A 13,157-nucleotide genomic window follows, 5' to 3' on the forward strand; every position below is an offset into this window, starting at 1 on the left:
ATCATCTCTGAGAGAAAGAGTGAGCGAAAGAGAGAGCGCACAAGCCAGGGGCAGAGGGAGAGGGAGAAGCAGACTCCTTGCTGAGCAAGGAGCCCGATGCGGGGCTCGATCCCAGGATTCTGGGATCATGACCTGAGCCAAAGGCAGACGCTTAACCGACTGAGCCACCAGGCGCCCCTGCTTCGGTATTTTCTTAACTGTTTCTCCCCAGTGTTTACAGTCATGTCTCACTGGGGTAGAAATGAAACACGAGAGTGTGGGGCCACAGGTGCTGGAAAGAGAGGGTCCCAGGAAGGGGAAAGAGTGATAAGAGGGTTCAGGTGTTGCTGAGTGTTCCAGAGACAAGTATCTGGTGGTGAGTGAGACAGCAGCAAAGATGATCTTGGGCCTCTTGGCAAGAACTGTTTCAGTGGAGTGGTGGGAACCAAAGCCTGATGTTGGACACCTGCATGGCCCCCGGGGGTGCTGCTGCTGAGAGAGCAGGGTCTAACTAGGGAGGACAGGGCATGGGAGAAGGTGAGTGGAAGGAAGAGCCAAGGTACCTGCAGGAGCTGGTGCTTTGGCCGTCATTGAGGAAGCCACGTGAGGCGCCGTGGCCTGTAGGGTTTCCAAATGAATTGCCTCCACCTGGGACAGACTAAGGCCTCTTTGGAAGAGTTAGCAAGCAGGGCAGGAGGGGTTAGCTTCTAAGAAGGATCCTCCCTGGGAGATGGTGGGAGCTCTGTAGCCTCTGGAAGTTCACCCCTGACCCAGGTCACATAGAAGCTACTCCTGATGGCATTGCGTGGGGTGGCTGGGCTGTGAGGCAGGCCTGAAAGAATCGGTCCTGTCCCACAGTTTGACTGTGTCCTGAGTCAGTCCAGGTGAGTGCACAGGCACGGGGAATGGGAGTAGCGCTGCGGGACCCTGGTTCTGCTGTGGGCGGCAGGTGGACTGACCAGCAGGCAGTACTTTTCTCGGAAGGCCCAATTTGGTGGCTGTGGCTTGCCACTTCCAAAGTAGAAAATTAGATTATACTGTGGTAAGCTTCGTTTATTGTGTTTTAATAACCTCTTCCCTCTCCACTCCCCCCTTTCTGGTTTCCTTAGCACAACGAAGCCAAGTTGGATGAGATTTTAAAAGAGATCAAATCTATAAAAGACACAATCTGCAATCAAGATGAGCGCATTTCCAAGTTAGAACAGCAGATGGCGAAGATCGCAGCCTGAAGGTCCACCCCCCCCACCCCCAAAATGGGAGCAGGAACTTGTGCTTGGTAGCTGGTTGTTGGCGTGGTCCCAGGGAGGGCGAAAGGGAGGCACTGCCATTCGGAGACATTCTGTGTCACATTTGTCAACCAGCGATAGGCCACATTCCAGTAAGAACTCAATTCGTCTCTCAAATTTGCAGAAACAAAATGTGATTTAAAATAGCTGAGCTTTTTATCAGAAAGCTTTTTTGATGTTTTAAGTGTTATGTGACTTGTCGAACTTTTAAAAGACAAAAGTGCTACTTTTAAAATCCCAGATATTCTGAATTTTAGAAAACCAACCAATTCTGATTCAGTGTCATGCCCAAGTACCTTTTTTTTATCAATAGGGACCAATGCCACATTGCTTTTTATATTTCTTTTTTTTTAATGTTGCCAAAACCAAAAGTAGCTTTCCCCCCCCCTTGTATTTTACTACTTTGCAGTATTTGTGTGTGTGTGTGTGTTTTTTTTCCTTAATTTGAAAGGGACAGCACTGTGTATGTTTATAAACTAAATGAAGATAAGATATTATTTTGTATACACGTTCATCTGAGAACAATCAGAGCAGTAGCCACATGGTGCTGGCTCGTTTGCAGCACAAACCTGGTCATCCTCATGACTGTACAGAAGGAAGACTTGAAAAATCACGTGGGTTCGCATCACCACCCTCTCCTTTCATGGAGTCTCCTGATCAAAAAAGCTCCTATTGTATTGTTTCCTTTCTTCCCTTTCTCTTTTCTAGAAACTGGGTGGTTGTACCAGAATGGAATTTCACTTCTTGGTTATCCTGTGCTTCAGATGATTATAATCTAACCTAAACTAGCATGTGTTTCTGCAGTTTTGTTATACACATAGAATCTATTGCATTGATCACTTTAAACATCATGTTTCAGGTTTCGGTCAGTACTTGACAAGGGTTCCCGGGACAAGAAGCCACAGAAACCACTGTGGAGTGCTCCTTCTTGCCCATTTCAGCAGCTTGCCTAGCTCTTGAGTACAGTAGGGGACGAAGACCTGGGGAACCTGGAGGGGAGTGCGTGCCCCCCGTGATCCTCTGCTCTCGCGCACATCCCATGCCGTTCCTGTGTTGTGCTGGAGGCAGGGGTGGTTCTCCCTGCGCCCCTGGAGCCCCTGTCCTTCCCGCGGTCTCATGGATGCAGCCGCCTCTCTCAGGGCTCCCCCAGCCAGTCCTTCTGTCCTCCCTGCCTTTCAGCCCTCCCCACATTCAGCTAAGAGGAGGCCAGAGAGTGCTATTGAATATTGAGGGTGAGGAGAGTGGTCTAGCATGATGCCAGACCAGGAGCGCAGGCCTCTGCTGTAGCTTTAATGTGTACTAACTCGTCCCTTTGTGCTCGCCACACAAACCAGCCTGCCGTGCCCCTCCAGCTCACACAGAGGCTCCCCAGACGCAGGGGCCAGCGACTGAGCTCTGAATACCTGTTCCATTCCTAGGTTAGCTCGAACTTCTCTCCCATTTCCATGTTCTCATTTTGCATGCTTGAGGAGCAAGATTTGAGCAATCTCTGGGAAGGGCTGAGTGAGTGTCTGTGTTTGAACATGAAACGTCTAGTGCCAGTGGGCCCACCCAGGGGCTCACGTGCCTGTTCCTGCCTGTGTGGGACAGGACTGGCGGGGAGCATCTGCAACAGGGAGCCCGGATGGAGGTGGAGGGTGGCGGCAGTGGGTTGGAGTGCACAGCCGAGCTGGGGCTAATGTCCGCATAGGAAAGGTACCATGTTTTTACCCAGTATTGGGATTACTGTCTACACAACTTCCAGGCATCTGAATGTTTGATGTGGTTTTGTGTGTGTGTGTGTGTGTGTGTGTGTGTGTGTGTGTTGGGAGTGGATAGTGAGATGTAAGGAAAACAATCACAGTGACTTATATTCAAACCTGTACATGTTTCTTTATCAACGTAATCTGCTGAGGATCTTCATTTTTAAGATTGAGAAATGTTTTAAGGTTCTGAAATCAAATTAAGTAAACAAAACTGTTGATGGTGGTGGAACACCGTAGGGAATGTGGTTCAAAGAGAAGACAGAGCAAGGAGAAATTACCCTGATCTTAGTGTGTAGCTTATGACTTATTTAATGAATGGATGCCCAGCCAGGCTCAAAGTCGGCGCCTGAAGCTTTGTGGATTATTCTTCCTGTTGTGTCGTTTTTTGTTTTGTTTTGTTTTTCTTCTTTTTCTTTTTAAAGCCGTGCTATCCCAGAGGAAAACCAGTGAATTACTCCTAGATCGGCTCTTATAGAGCGGCCATAGTCTTCTGTCAAAACACTTGCTTCCATTTTCAAAGATAAAAAATCATTGATTACAAAACGGTGTCCGTGTTTATTTCACATCTCAGCTGTCTCTGAGGCAGCCCACAGCCTCTCTGACTCAGTGGAACCCACCAGGCGGCTGTTGCTCTCTGAGGGTGAGTGCAGGGGAGGTGGGGGTGGGCCGCTGCGCTCCAGCACGGGGGAGGTCAGGCGGGGTATAGCGGAGGGAGGGCTACGTGCCGGGTTCGTGCCGGGTTCCAGCGGGCCTCCAGCCTTTACCAGGGGTGGGATCTGGGGCAGATCTCATCTTGAGGCATCCCTTTCCCTGCTTTGAAGGAGGGATACAAATCCCATGTCGTTGGGAAGAGGGATACCCGCACCTGGCCACACAGAGAGCTCTTGCTACTGTGCGTGGCTGACAGTGTGACCAGCTGAGTCCCTGACCGTGCCTTTGAAAGCATTGTTTTCTTCAGTACAAGCGCAGCCCTCTCGGCTTAGCTGTGATTTTTATTCCAACAGAGGGTTTTCAGGGTCATTTGGACTTCATGGTCTTTTTAGCTTCCCTTTTTACACCAAAATAGCATCTCATGACATTTCAGTGATTGTAGCAAACAATCCCCCACCATTTGGTTTTTCCAAAGGTTTGTAAACATAATGAATAACTGGCACAAAGCTCCCCCTCCTCAAGGACATTCTCCTAAAGTTGCTGTAGTCCGTGAGGAGGACGGCAGCTGGGTTTGTGGTCAGCCTGTGCGTGGCTGCAGGAAGTAGGGTGGGCAGATGCTGTCTGTGCCCCTCCAGGATGCCCACGGTCAGGGGGCAGGCGCCTGTGGGAGGTGCTGACGACCGGCTTTCTCTCACTCCGGCGGCCTGCCTTCTAGGCCAGAAAACCTAAAGGTCACCATGTCAGCCCCAGACGGCCAGCCAGGCCCCATTGAGGGAGGACTTCCGTTTTTTTTTTTTTTAAAGGCTACTTCCCTTGTCGTTCTTGGTGTTCTGTGTCCAGAAAAACTTTTTGTTGGCTCTTAAAAATCTGTTAACTCTAAGTGGCCCTTCTCTTTCTGCTAGCACGTTAGAATGTCCTGAAGCCAGCAGGGGGCTCGAACGTGAGCCATGGCCAAGGACACACACCTTTTCCTCCTTCAGACAGGCAGTGCTGGACAGTGCCCTTTGTTAAAGTCCTTTCCTGCAAGGCTGGAGGGGGTGTATGCTTATTGGCACAGCTTTTCCGGAGGGCAGTGGGACAAGATACATCTGAAGTCTTCAGCGTTCCTACCTTTTGGCCCAGGGTTTTCACCTCTGGGAATTTTGCCCCAAAGAAACCAGCGGGAGATCTATTCAGGAATTAGCAGAGGAAAAATTAGTTTAGCAGGGTTAATTAACCAGCCCAGGACAGATTGCTTATGACAAGCCCTCTTAAGGATATGAATACATACAGTATATATTCACTCGTTGAATGCAAGTTTTGTTGTTGCTATGTGGAGGTACCGGCTGTGGGTAATTTTTATCTAATAGATTTTACTGAATTTTCTATTTCCCATAAATGTCCTTATTCCCAGAGAGAAGTTATTAAAATTAATGTTTGAATGATGAATTAATGATACATTGAAACAAGCATCCTAAATCAGTGGGGGAAGGAAGTGGTGCAGTGACATTAAGTAGCTCTGGGGGGCAGGGACTCCTTAGAGCCGCCCAGCGGGACACCAGTGTATGTTCCTGATGGAGTTAGTAGTTAAATGGAAAGAAATTTTATTTTCAAGTTTAGAAGAAAAAGTCCTTTTCTATCTAGACTTTAGTTTGGGGGAAACTTTTTAAATCACAAAGGAAAAGCTAGATTGGCTCCATAAAAATCAAATTACCTAAGACTTTAAAATGTCAAAAAAAGTGAAGGTCATGGAAGCTGGGAAAGAGATTTTCAGCCAATATGATATAAAGCAATATACTTTAATATGCTTAATCTCAGTCCCAGCTGCGAGCTGTATTTGAAGTGGAGGTGATCTCACCTCCCTGGTGGGCTGTGTCCAGCTGTGAGGCCGAGAGGGCTGATGTGCCCCTATCGGCCTTCCTTCCTGGCCCCCAGGAGTTCAGTCTATCACAGAGGTGGAAGGAGATTGCTAGGCGACACTAGTCAGAATGAGCTTTTGTTCCCCGATGGCAAGTTTCTGGAAAAGGTACAAGGGAGATACTGCTCCAGATTCAGAAGTACTCAAGGGTAAGGTGGCTGCTAAGTTTGTTAGGTTGGCTGAAATGTGGAGAAAGGGGAGTTTGGAGAAGCTGCTAGAATCTGCAGTTCAGTGTAGCTTTACTGTATGTACGGAAATGCAGCCAGGTAAAACATGTTAAGGGCCCGAGTTAGTGTGGGGTGGGGGGCGTGTTTGGGTGAAGGGCACAGCTCGGGTGACCGGGTGACCAGAAAGCTCTGCCCATCCCCTGCCCAGGGAGCCTGGGGTTGGGAGGCAAGTGAATCACTGCAGTATGCTCGACTCAGGAGGACGGAAAACCAGGTCTTTTCTGTTACCAAAACCACGGGGTGCTTAGTTTTTTGTTTTTTAAGTGGAGAAGCTTTCTCACACTGGTCTTAATATTTTTGGAAAGGATGACAGCGGTGGGTTTGCAGCCCCGCTGGAGAGAGATGATTCAGACAAACGCCTAGCAGGCAGGTGGTGGGGTGTGGGGAAAGCTTTGGGTTGAATGAGACCAGCAGTCACCAGTGTTGCAAAGGGAAAGAGAAGGAGCTCATCTGGTGCCAGGTGCTGCGTGCGCTAGGACTTCAGATACAAATAAAGTACCTTTGCTGCCAACTGGTCTGGGCGATGCAAATAGATTACAATGTAAAGAGGTCACACAGTGCCTGGGGGCCCTGAGGGGCTGTAGGAGCTGAGGGGGTGGGTTGCCAGATGAGTCGAGCCTCACCTCCACTGGGTGCCTCTCTGGTCCCAAACAGCGGCCCTGCCTTCATTATAGTCCTGCTGTCTTCTCATTACTTCTCTCCACCCCCACCCCCACCCCCACCCCCTCCACACACATTAGTCATGATTCTGTCATCTTGGCATTCAGTGGGTAAATACTTATTTTTTCAGTGAGGGTATGAAAGTCCTGGAGAAAATTGTAGTTGAGCAAATGACCAAGTGGTCCAGCTGTGTTCGGTGTTAAGACTGAAGCTGTGTGCCCTGATCGAGAAATCAACCATCAGTATTTTAAGCGACAAAATCCAAGCTTGGGGGCTGCACTGAGAGATCTGAGAACTGGGAAGTTGCCCCATAAATAACAGGAAGTTGTTGCAGGTTCATTTCCGTGCCAAAATGATACTTGGGTTGTAGAAGGTAGAAAAGGCACCTCACGGTTAACAAACTGCAGGACTGCATACGGCCACCCTCAACTACGGTTCCCCAAGACAGTAAAATGAGTGCCCACCGTGGCCAGTTTCTGCTAAGGGCTGTGGATGGAAATGCCACAAAAGATGGCAAGGAAGAGAATCCCATATAGCTGTCTGGGCACCTGCCAGAAACTTCCCCTCGTAGAGAGAACAGACCATTGTCTGAACAGCCTTGTAACTGGTTCCTCTACCACCACCCACCTGTTCCCTTTTTTGCTTTCAGAGTAATGGTTTCTAGAACAGAATCTGTCAAGATCTCTGAGGGGGACAGAAGTGGGTCCCCTTGTCTCCAGGATAAAGTCCATGCTTTTCAGCCTCCTTTATGAGAGCCCCCTTGACTTGCTCCCTGCCTCCCACCCCACCTGATTCCCATCTCTTTTCTCATACCCCACCATGAGCTGTCAGCTACTCATGTTGGTTGTAGCTTCAGAATATGCACATATTCCAAATGCTGCTCACACTGCCACTGTTAACCCACTAGTCCATGTCCCTGTCATCTCTGATGTGGACTGAGCTTCTGTGTTAGGGTTTTCCAGAGAGACAGAACCAATAGGATGTGTACGTATATAGAAAGATTCATTATAAGGAACTGACTCACAGTTATGGGGACTCACAAGTCCCAAGGTCTCCTGTCAGCAAACTGGAGACCCGATGTTTCCATTTGAGTCCAAAAGCAGTGAAAGAAAACAATGATCAGGGATAGTCAGGCAAGGAGTTCCCTTTTAACTCCCTTTTTTTTGTTGTTCTTTTCTGGCCCTCACCTGATTGGGTGAGGCCCACCCACACTGTGGAGGGCTATCTGCTTTCCTCAGTCTAGGGATTCAAATGTTAATATCTGGAAACACCCTTACAGACACACCCAGAATATTTGCCCAAATAATCTAGGTACCCCATGGCTGAATAAAATTGACATAAAATGTACTATCACATCTTCCAGACCAAGCTTCCTGCTCCCTGCTTTAATCTGTTCTCAACACAATGGCCAGAGTGACCACGTAAGGTATTAAGGCAGATGTGGGCAAACTGAGGCCTACAGGCCAAATCCACCCTGCTGGAAGTGTCTGTAGAGCCCACAAATTAAGGATGGTTTTTCACATTTTTAAATGGTTGGGGGAGAAAAAACTTAAAAAAAAGAATAGTGACAAGTAAAAAGTATGTGAAATACAAGTTTTAGTGAGCATAAAGTATTGGAACAAAGTCATTCCTATTTGTTTACGCAACATCAATGACTGCCCGTTACACCTTCAGAGTTGAGTTGCAACAGAGACTATGACCACAGACCCTAAAATATTTACAATTTGGCCCATTAAGAAAAAGCTTGCTGACCCCCATATTTAGAGTCAAAACCCCTTATGGTTTCTCCTCCCACTCAGAATAAAAGCTGGCCTCCCCATGTTTGGCTGGCCTCACTGCCTCCCTGACCTCCTCTCCTTTTGTCCCCTTGTTTTTGGGAGGCTTCCTACCTCTGATATTTCCATGCACAGCTCTCTCCAGACCACCCATCCTCCCTCCTACCCCCAGAATCTGCGAGGCTCACCACTTCGCTCTCCCTCCCCTGCCATCTTCCCCATATCACCTTATTTCCACCAGATCTAGCAACTTCAATTGAGATTTTGACTGTCTCCCCCAAATTGAATATAAACTCCACAAGGACAGGATCTCATTTCATGCACTGTTATCCCCAGGATCTGGCAGGTTGTTTTTAAAAATATTTGCTAGAGTGAAACTTCTTGCAAGACACGTCTCTAAAGGCAAGGGAAACAAAAGCAAAAATGAACAACTGGGACTTCATCAAGATGAAAAGCTGCACAGCAAAGGAAGCAGTCAACAAAACTAAAAGGCAACCCACGGAATGGGAGATGATATTTGCAAATGACACTACAGATAAAGGGCTGGTATCCAAGACCTATAAAGAACTTACCAAACTGAACACCCAAAAATCAAATAATCCGATTAGTCAAGAAATGGGCAGGAGACATGAGCAGACATTTCTCCAAAGAAGACGGACAAATGGCCAACAGACACATGAAAAATTACTTGACATCACTTGGCATCAGAGAAATACAAATTAAAACCACAATAAGATACCACCTCACACCAGTCAGAATGGCTAAAATTAACAAGTCAGGAAACAAATGTTGGCGAGGTTGTGGAGAAAGGGGAACCCTCCTACACTGTTGGTGGGAATGCAAGCTGGTGCAGCCACTCTGGACAACAGTATGGAGGTTCCTCAAGAAGTTATAAATAAAGCTACCCTATGACCCAGCAATTGCACTACTGGGTATTTACCCCAAAGACACAGATGTAGTGAAAAGAAGGGCCATATGCACCCCAATGTTCATAGTAGCAATGTCCGCAATAGCCAAACTGTGGAAAGAGCTGAGATGCCCTTCAACAGATGAATGGATAAAGAAGATGTAGTGTATAAGTACACAATGGAATATTACTCAGCCATCAGAAAGGATGAATACCCACCATTTGCATCTACATGGATGGAACTGGCGGGGATTATGCTAAGTGAAGTAAGTCAATCAGAGAAAGACAATTATCATACAGTTTCACTCATGTGGAATGTAAGAAATTGCGTAGAGGATCATAGGGGAAGGGAGGGAAAACTTAATGGGAAGAAATCAGAGAGGGAGACAAACCATGAGAGACTCTTGACTCTGGGAAACAAACAGGGCTGCAGAAGGGGAGGTGGGTGGGGGGATGGGGTAACTGGGTGACAGGCATTAAGGGGGACACGTGATGTGATGAGCACTGGGTGTTATACGCAACTGATGAATCATTGAACCCTACATGTGAAACTAAGGATGTACTGCATGTTGGCTAATTGAATTTAAATTAAAAAAAATAAAAATATTTGCTAGGGGGGCGCCTGGGTGGCTCAGTCGGTGAAGCGTCTGCCTTCGACTCAGGTCATGATCCCAGGGTCCTGGGATTGAGCCCCACATCGGGCTCCCTGCTCAGTGGGGGGTCTGCTTCCCCCTCTGCCCTCTTCCCTCTCGTGCTCTCTGTCTCTCATTCTCTCTCTCTCAAATAAATAAATAAAATCTTGAGAAAAAAAAATAATACTCTATTGCATATCTGAAAGTTGCTAAAAGAGTGGGTCTTAAAAGTTCTCACAAGAAAAAAAAAATTTGTGTGGCAATGGATGTTAATTACTTATTGTGATTATTTCACAATATACACAAACAGTATAATTATTATGTTGTATACCTGAAACTAATGTGATATTGTCAATTATACCTCAATTAAAAAAAAAACAACTTTTTGGGGCACCTGGGTGGCTCAGTCGTTAGGCGTCTGCCTTCGGCTCAGGTCATGGTCCCAGGGTCCTGGGATCGAGCCCCGCATCGGGCTCCCTGCTCAGCAGGAAGCCTGCTTCTCCCTCTCCCACTCCCCCTGCTTGTGTTCCTCTCTCTTTGTCAAATAAAATTAAAAAAAAAAAATCTTAAAAAAAAAAGTAAAAACTAGAAACATTCGCTAAGTAGATGAATGAAAACAGACATTTTGGGGACAGGGACACCTACTGGCTTGTCTGCATGGCAGTCCTTTGCTTCCAGAATGTGACCCTCCCCTGGCTGGGCCAAGGCACCGTTTGGAGCAATCTTCCGGGGTGTCAACTGTGGGTTTCCCTTTACAGAGGCCCGGGAGTTGGGGACACTGGGGAGCAAGCAGGCAGAGCAGGTGTGCAGTGGTGGAGAAAAGGCTTCTGGGTCCCTTTAGTTCCCTGAATCCATGCATGAGATCCAGCTACGTTTCTTTTTTTTTTTTTAAGATTTTATTTATTTATTCATGAGAGATAGAGAGAGAGAGAGTCAGAGGCAGAGGGAGAAGCAGGCTCCCCGCGGAGCAGGGAGCCCGATGCAAGACTCGATCCCAGGACCCTGGGATCATGACCTGAGCCGAAGGCAGACGCTTAACCGACTGAGCCACCCAGGCGTCCCTCCAGCTACGTTTCTAACCTCAAATTCCATGAGCTACCTCAGGAATCCTATTGCCACTTAAGCCAGTTTGAGATGAGTTTGCACCCAAGGCTCCTTCCTCATGCCGGTATTCCTCCTTCATCAGAGCCCCTCGAGGTCTGAGATCCAGAGTTCTCCATCTCTGTACCATCAGGCCCAGTGGCCGTCAGAGGCATTGATCCTTCAACTGCCACTATCGGAAAAACCACTGAGTCGGGAGCACATTTCTCTATTTGATTACCCTCTGGCCTTCCAGGTCTGGGACCAGCCCCTACGCTGGCCACTCTCCAGCACCCACACTGACGCAGTGAGCCCCGGGGAGCCCCTGTTCTCCTTTACGCTGGAGGAGCAGCTTCACTCTGCAGGCCTTCATCCCAGAAGCTGCTCCCGGGGCTGCCCAGAGTGACAGCCAGAATCCAGGGCTCCCCGAGGTTCTGTTTCCATCTGAGAAGGGGAATTGCGTCCCAGCTGCGGTGGGCCCCATAGTGGCCATTTCCCCTTTAGATGGTTCAAATTGGCAAATCACAGCCTGTGAGCCCTCCCTTCAATCAAAGAGGATGTGTGTTTTGGGGAAGGGGGGAGGGCAGACCCTTGGGTATGACCCCTCCCCTACCACCTCCCTTTCATTAAAGCAGCTCTGTCCTCCATGAGATCTTTGCTTTCGTTTGAACAAAGGACACCCACGGTGGATAGTTTTCCAGCTGGACACCTGTTTGGTAGGAAGCTGTAGGTTTTGTGGTCTGGTCTGGCCAACCTGGACTCAAGTCCACCTGGGCCCTTCCCTGAGCCTCAGCTTCCCAGGAGGCAGAGTGGCCACTTTCGAGGGCAGGCATGATTCTAGGAGATGTGACCCAGTTTTTCCTACAGTTTTCCCCATTTTCAGGGAAATGGGCATCCTGGGTGCGGGGGGAGGTGCGGGCAGGGGCCACAGTGAGTTCCCAGCAAATTACAAATAGATGTTCAGATCTCAGCTATACCTAGCCTGTCAGGTGGAATGCACGGTTGACCAGCTTACGCCTGGTAAATACCAGGTCAAAGTTAAGCGTTGCTGGCTTTCCTCTGTCTCTACATGGCAGCGGTACTGGTCACTGGTGTGAACAGTTCCCTACTCCACTCCCCACGCAGAAGCAACAGAGGAGTGAAATGCAAGCAGACAGGCCCCCCGCCCAGCTGGGGTGAACACCCTCACATGGCAGCTACAAGCATTTTCACCCATCGGCTAAGGTAAGCAAAACTGCATTTAGTGTACGGACGACCATTTAGTAGTGTCCAGGTATAGGAGGTGGCAGATTGCTCAGATATCAGATCTTTGGTTGTCCAAGTGGGGGGCCCAGAGAGCTTTAAAATGGGGCTGCTCCAGCAGCAATGAGTTAGTGAACCCCCTCGGAGCCCATGTTTGCCAAAAGGCACCGGGGTCCATATGGAGAGGAAGCTACCCCTCACCGGCTTTGCTGATGGCCGTTCCAGCTCCACACCTCCACAGCGGTTCACATCCTGTTGGAGAGTGGTGGGGAGCATTGCATCCCCTTGGACCAATCGTAACGGGCAGTGTCTGCCAGGACGGTTTTTATATTTATTCAGCAAACATCTACTGTGATTCAGTTTAGGTTCCATAATCAGAGAGCCTGGGTTTAAACCCTGGCTCTCCCACTTACTAGCTGTGTGACTTCAGGCAAGTTACTCAACCTCTCTGGGTCTTGTTTTTTTTTTCCATCCCAAAATAGGAATACTATTAATACCTCATGAGGCAACTGTGACAAATTAAATTACCAATTTGTTTAATTGTGACAAACAAATGTGTCAAGAGCCTAGGACAGTGCCTGGCATGAAGAAACACCTGGTAAATGTTAGCCATTGTTATTCATATATGCCAGGCACAAAACAGACATGGGTTTCTTCTGGAGCTTCCAGGGAGAGAGATAAGTATCAAGGAATGACATGCATGTTGGAGAGGGGTGCAGTGTTCTGAGATCTCAGAGTAGGGTCAGGCGTCAGGAAAGGCTTTTCCCGAGGAGATGGCACGTGAACTGGATCTAAATTGTGAGCAGGAGTTACTCAGGTGATGAGCAGTAAGGAATGCTCCAGGCAGAAGGAATGTACATGCAAAGGTCCTGTGTCAGGAGGAAACATAAGAGGAGCTAAAAGAAGGCACTGGAGCAGAGAACAAGGGGGCATGTGAGTGAGATGAAGGTGGAGGGGAAGAGGGGTCAAGGCATTGGCCGCCATGTCAGGGATTTGAGTCTTTATTCTAAAAGCCATGGGTTGGGGCGCCTGGATGGCTCAGTTGGTTGAGCATCTATCATGGGCTCAGGTCGTGA

At 48.3% G+C, this 13,157-nt stretch overlaps 1 protein-coding gene across 4 annotated transcripts in view; it reads left to right on the plus strand.

Annotated features, from left to right (window-relative positions):
* Positions 1 to 3,553, plus strand: part of CORO1C (coronin 1C) — a 116,822-nt gene extending 113,269 nt beyond the window's left edge. For 3 of the 4 annotated variants that reach the window (XM_035017213.1, XM_035017215.1, XM_035017214.1), the window contains one exon: positions 1,089 to 1,702. In XM_035017213.1, the coding sequence (XP_034873104.1) occupies positions 1,089 to 1,208 (120 nt within the window). In that variant the 3' untranslated portion in view covers positions 1,209 to 1,702. Of the gene's footprint in view, positions 1 to 1,088 lie in introns of all 4 variants that reach the window. The other variant, XM_035017212.1, reaches the window with a different exon arrangement.
* Positions 3,554 to 13,157: the final 9,604 nt, after the last annotated feature.

The sequence above is a fragment of the Mirounga leonina genome, unplaced genomic scaffold (genome assembly GCF_011800145.1).
Source record: "Mirounga leonina isolate KUSES-001 unplaced genomic scaffold, KU_Mleo_1.0 Mir_171, whole genome shotgun sequence".
In the NCBI taxonomy this organism is placed as follows: Eukaryota; Metazoa; Chordata; class Mammalia; order Carnivora; family Phocidae; genus Mirounga; species Mirounga leonina.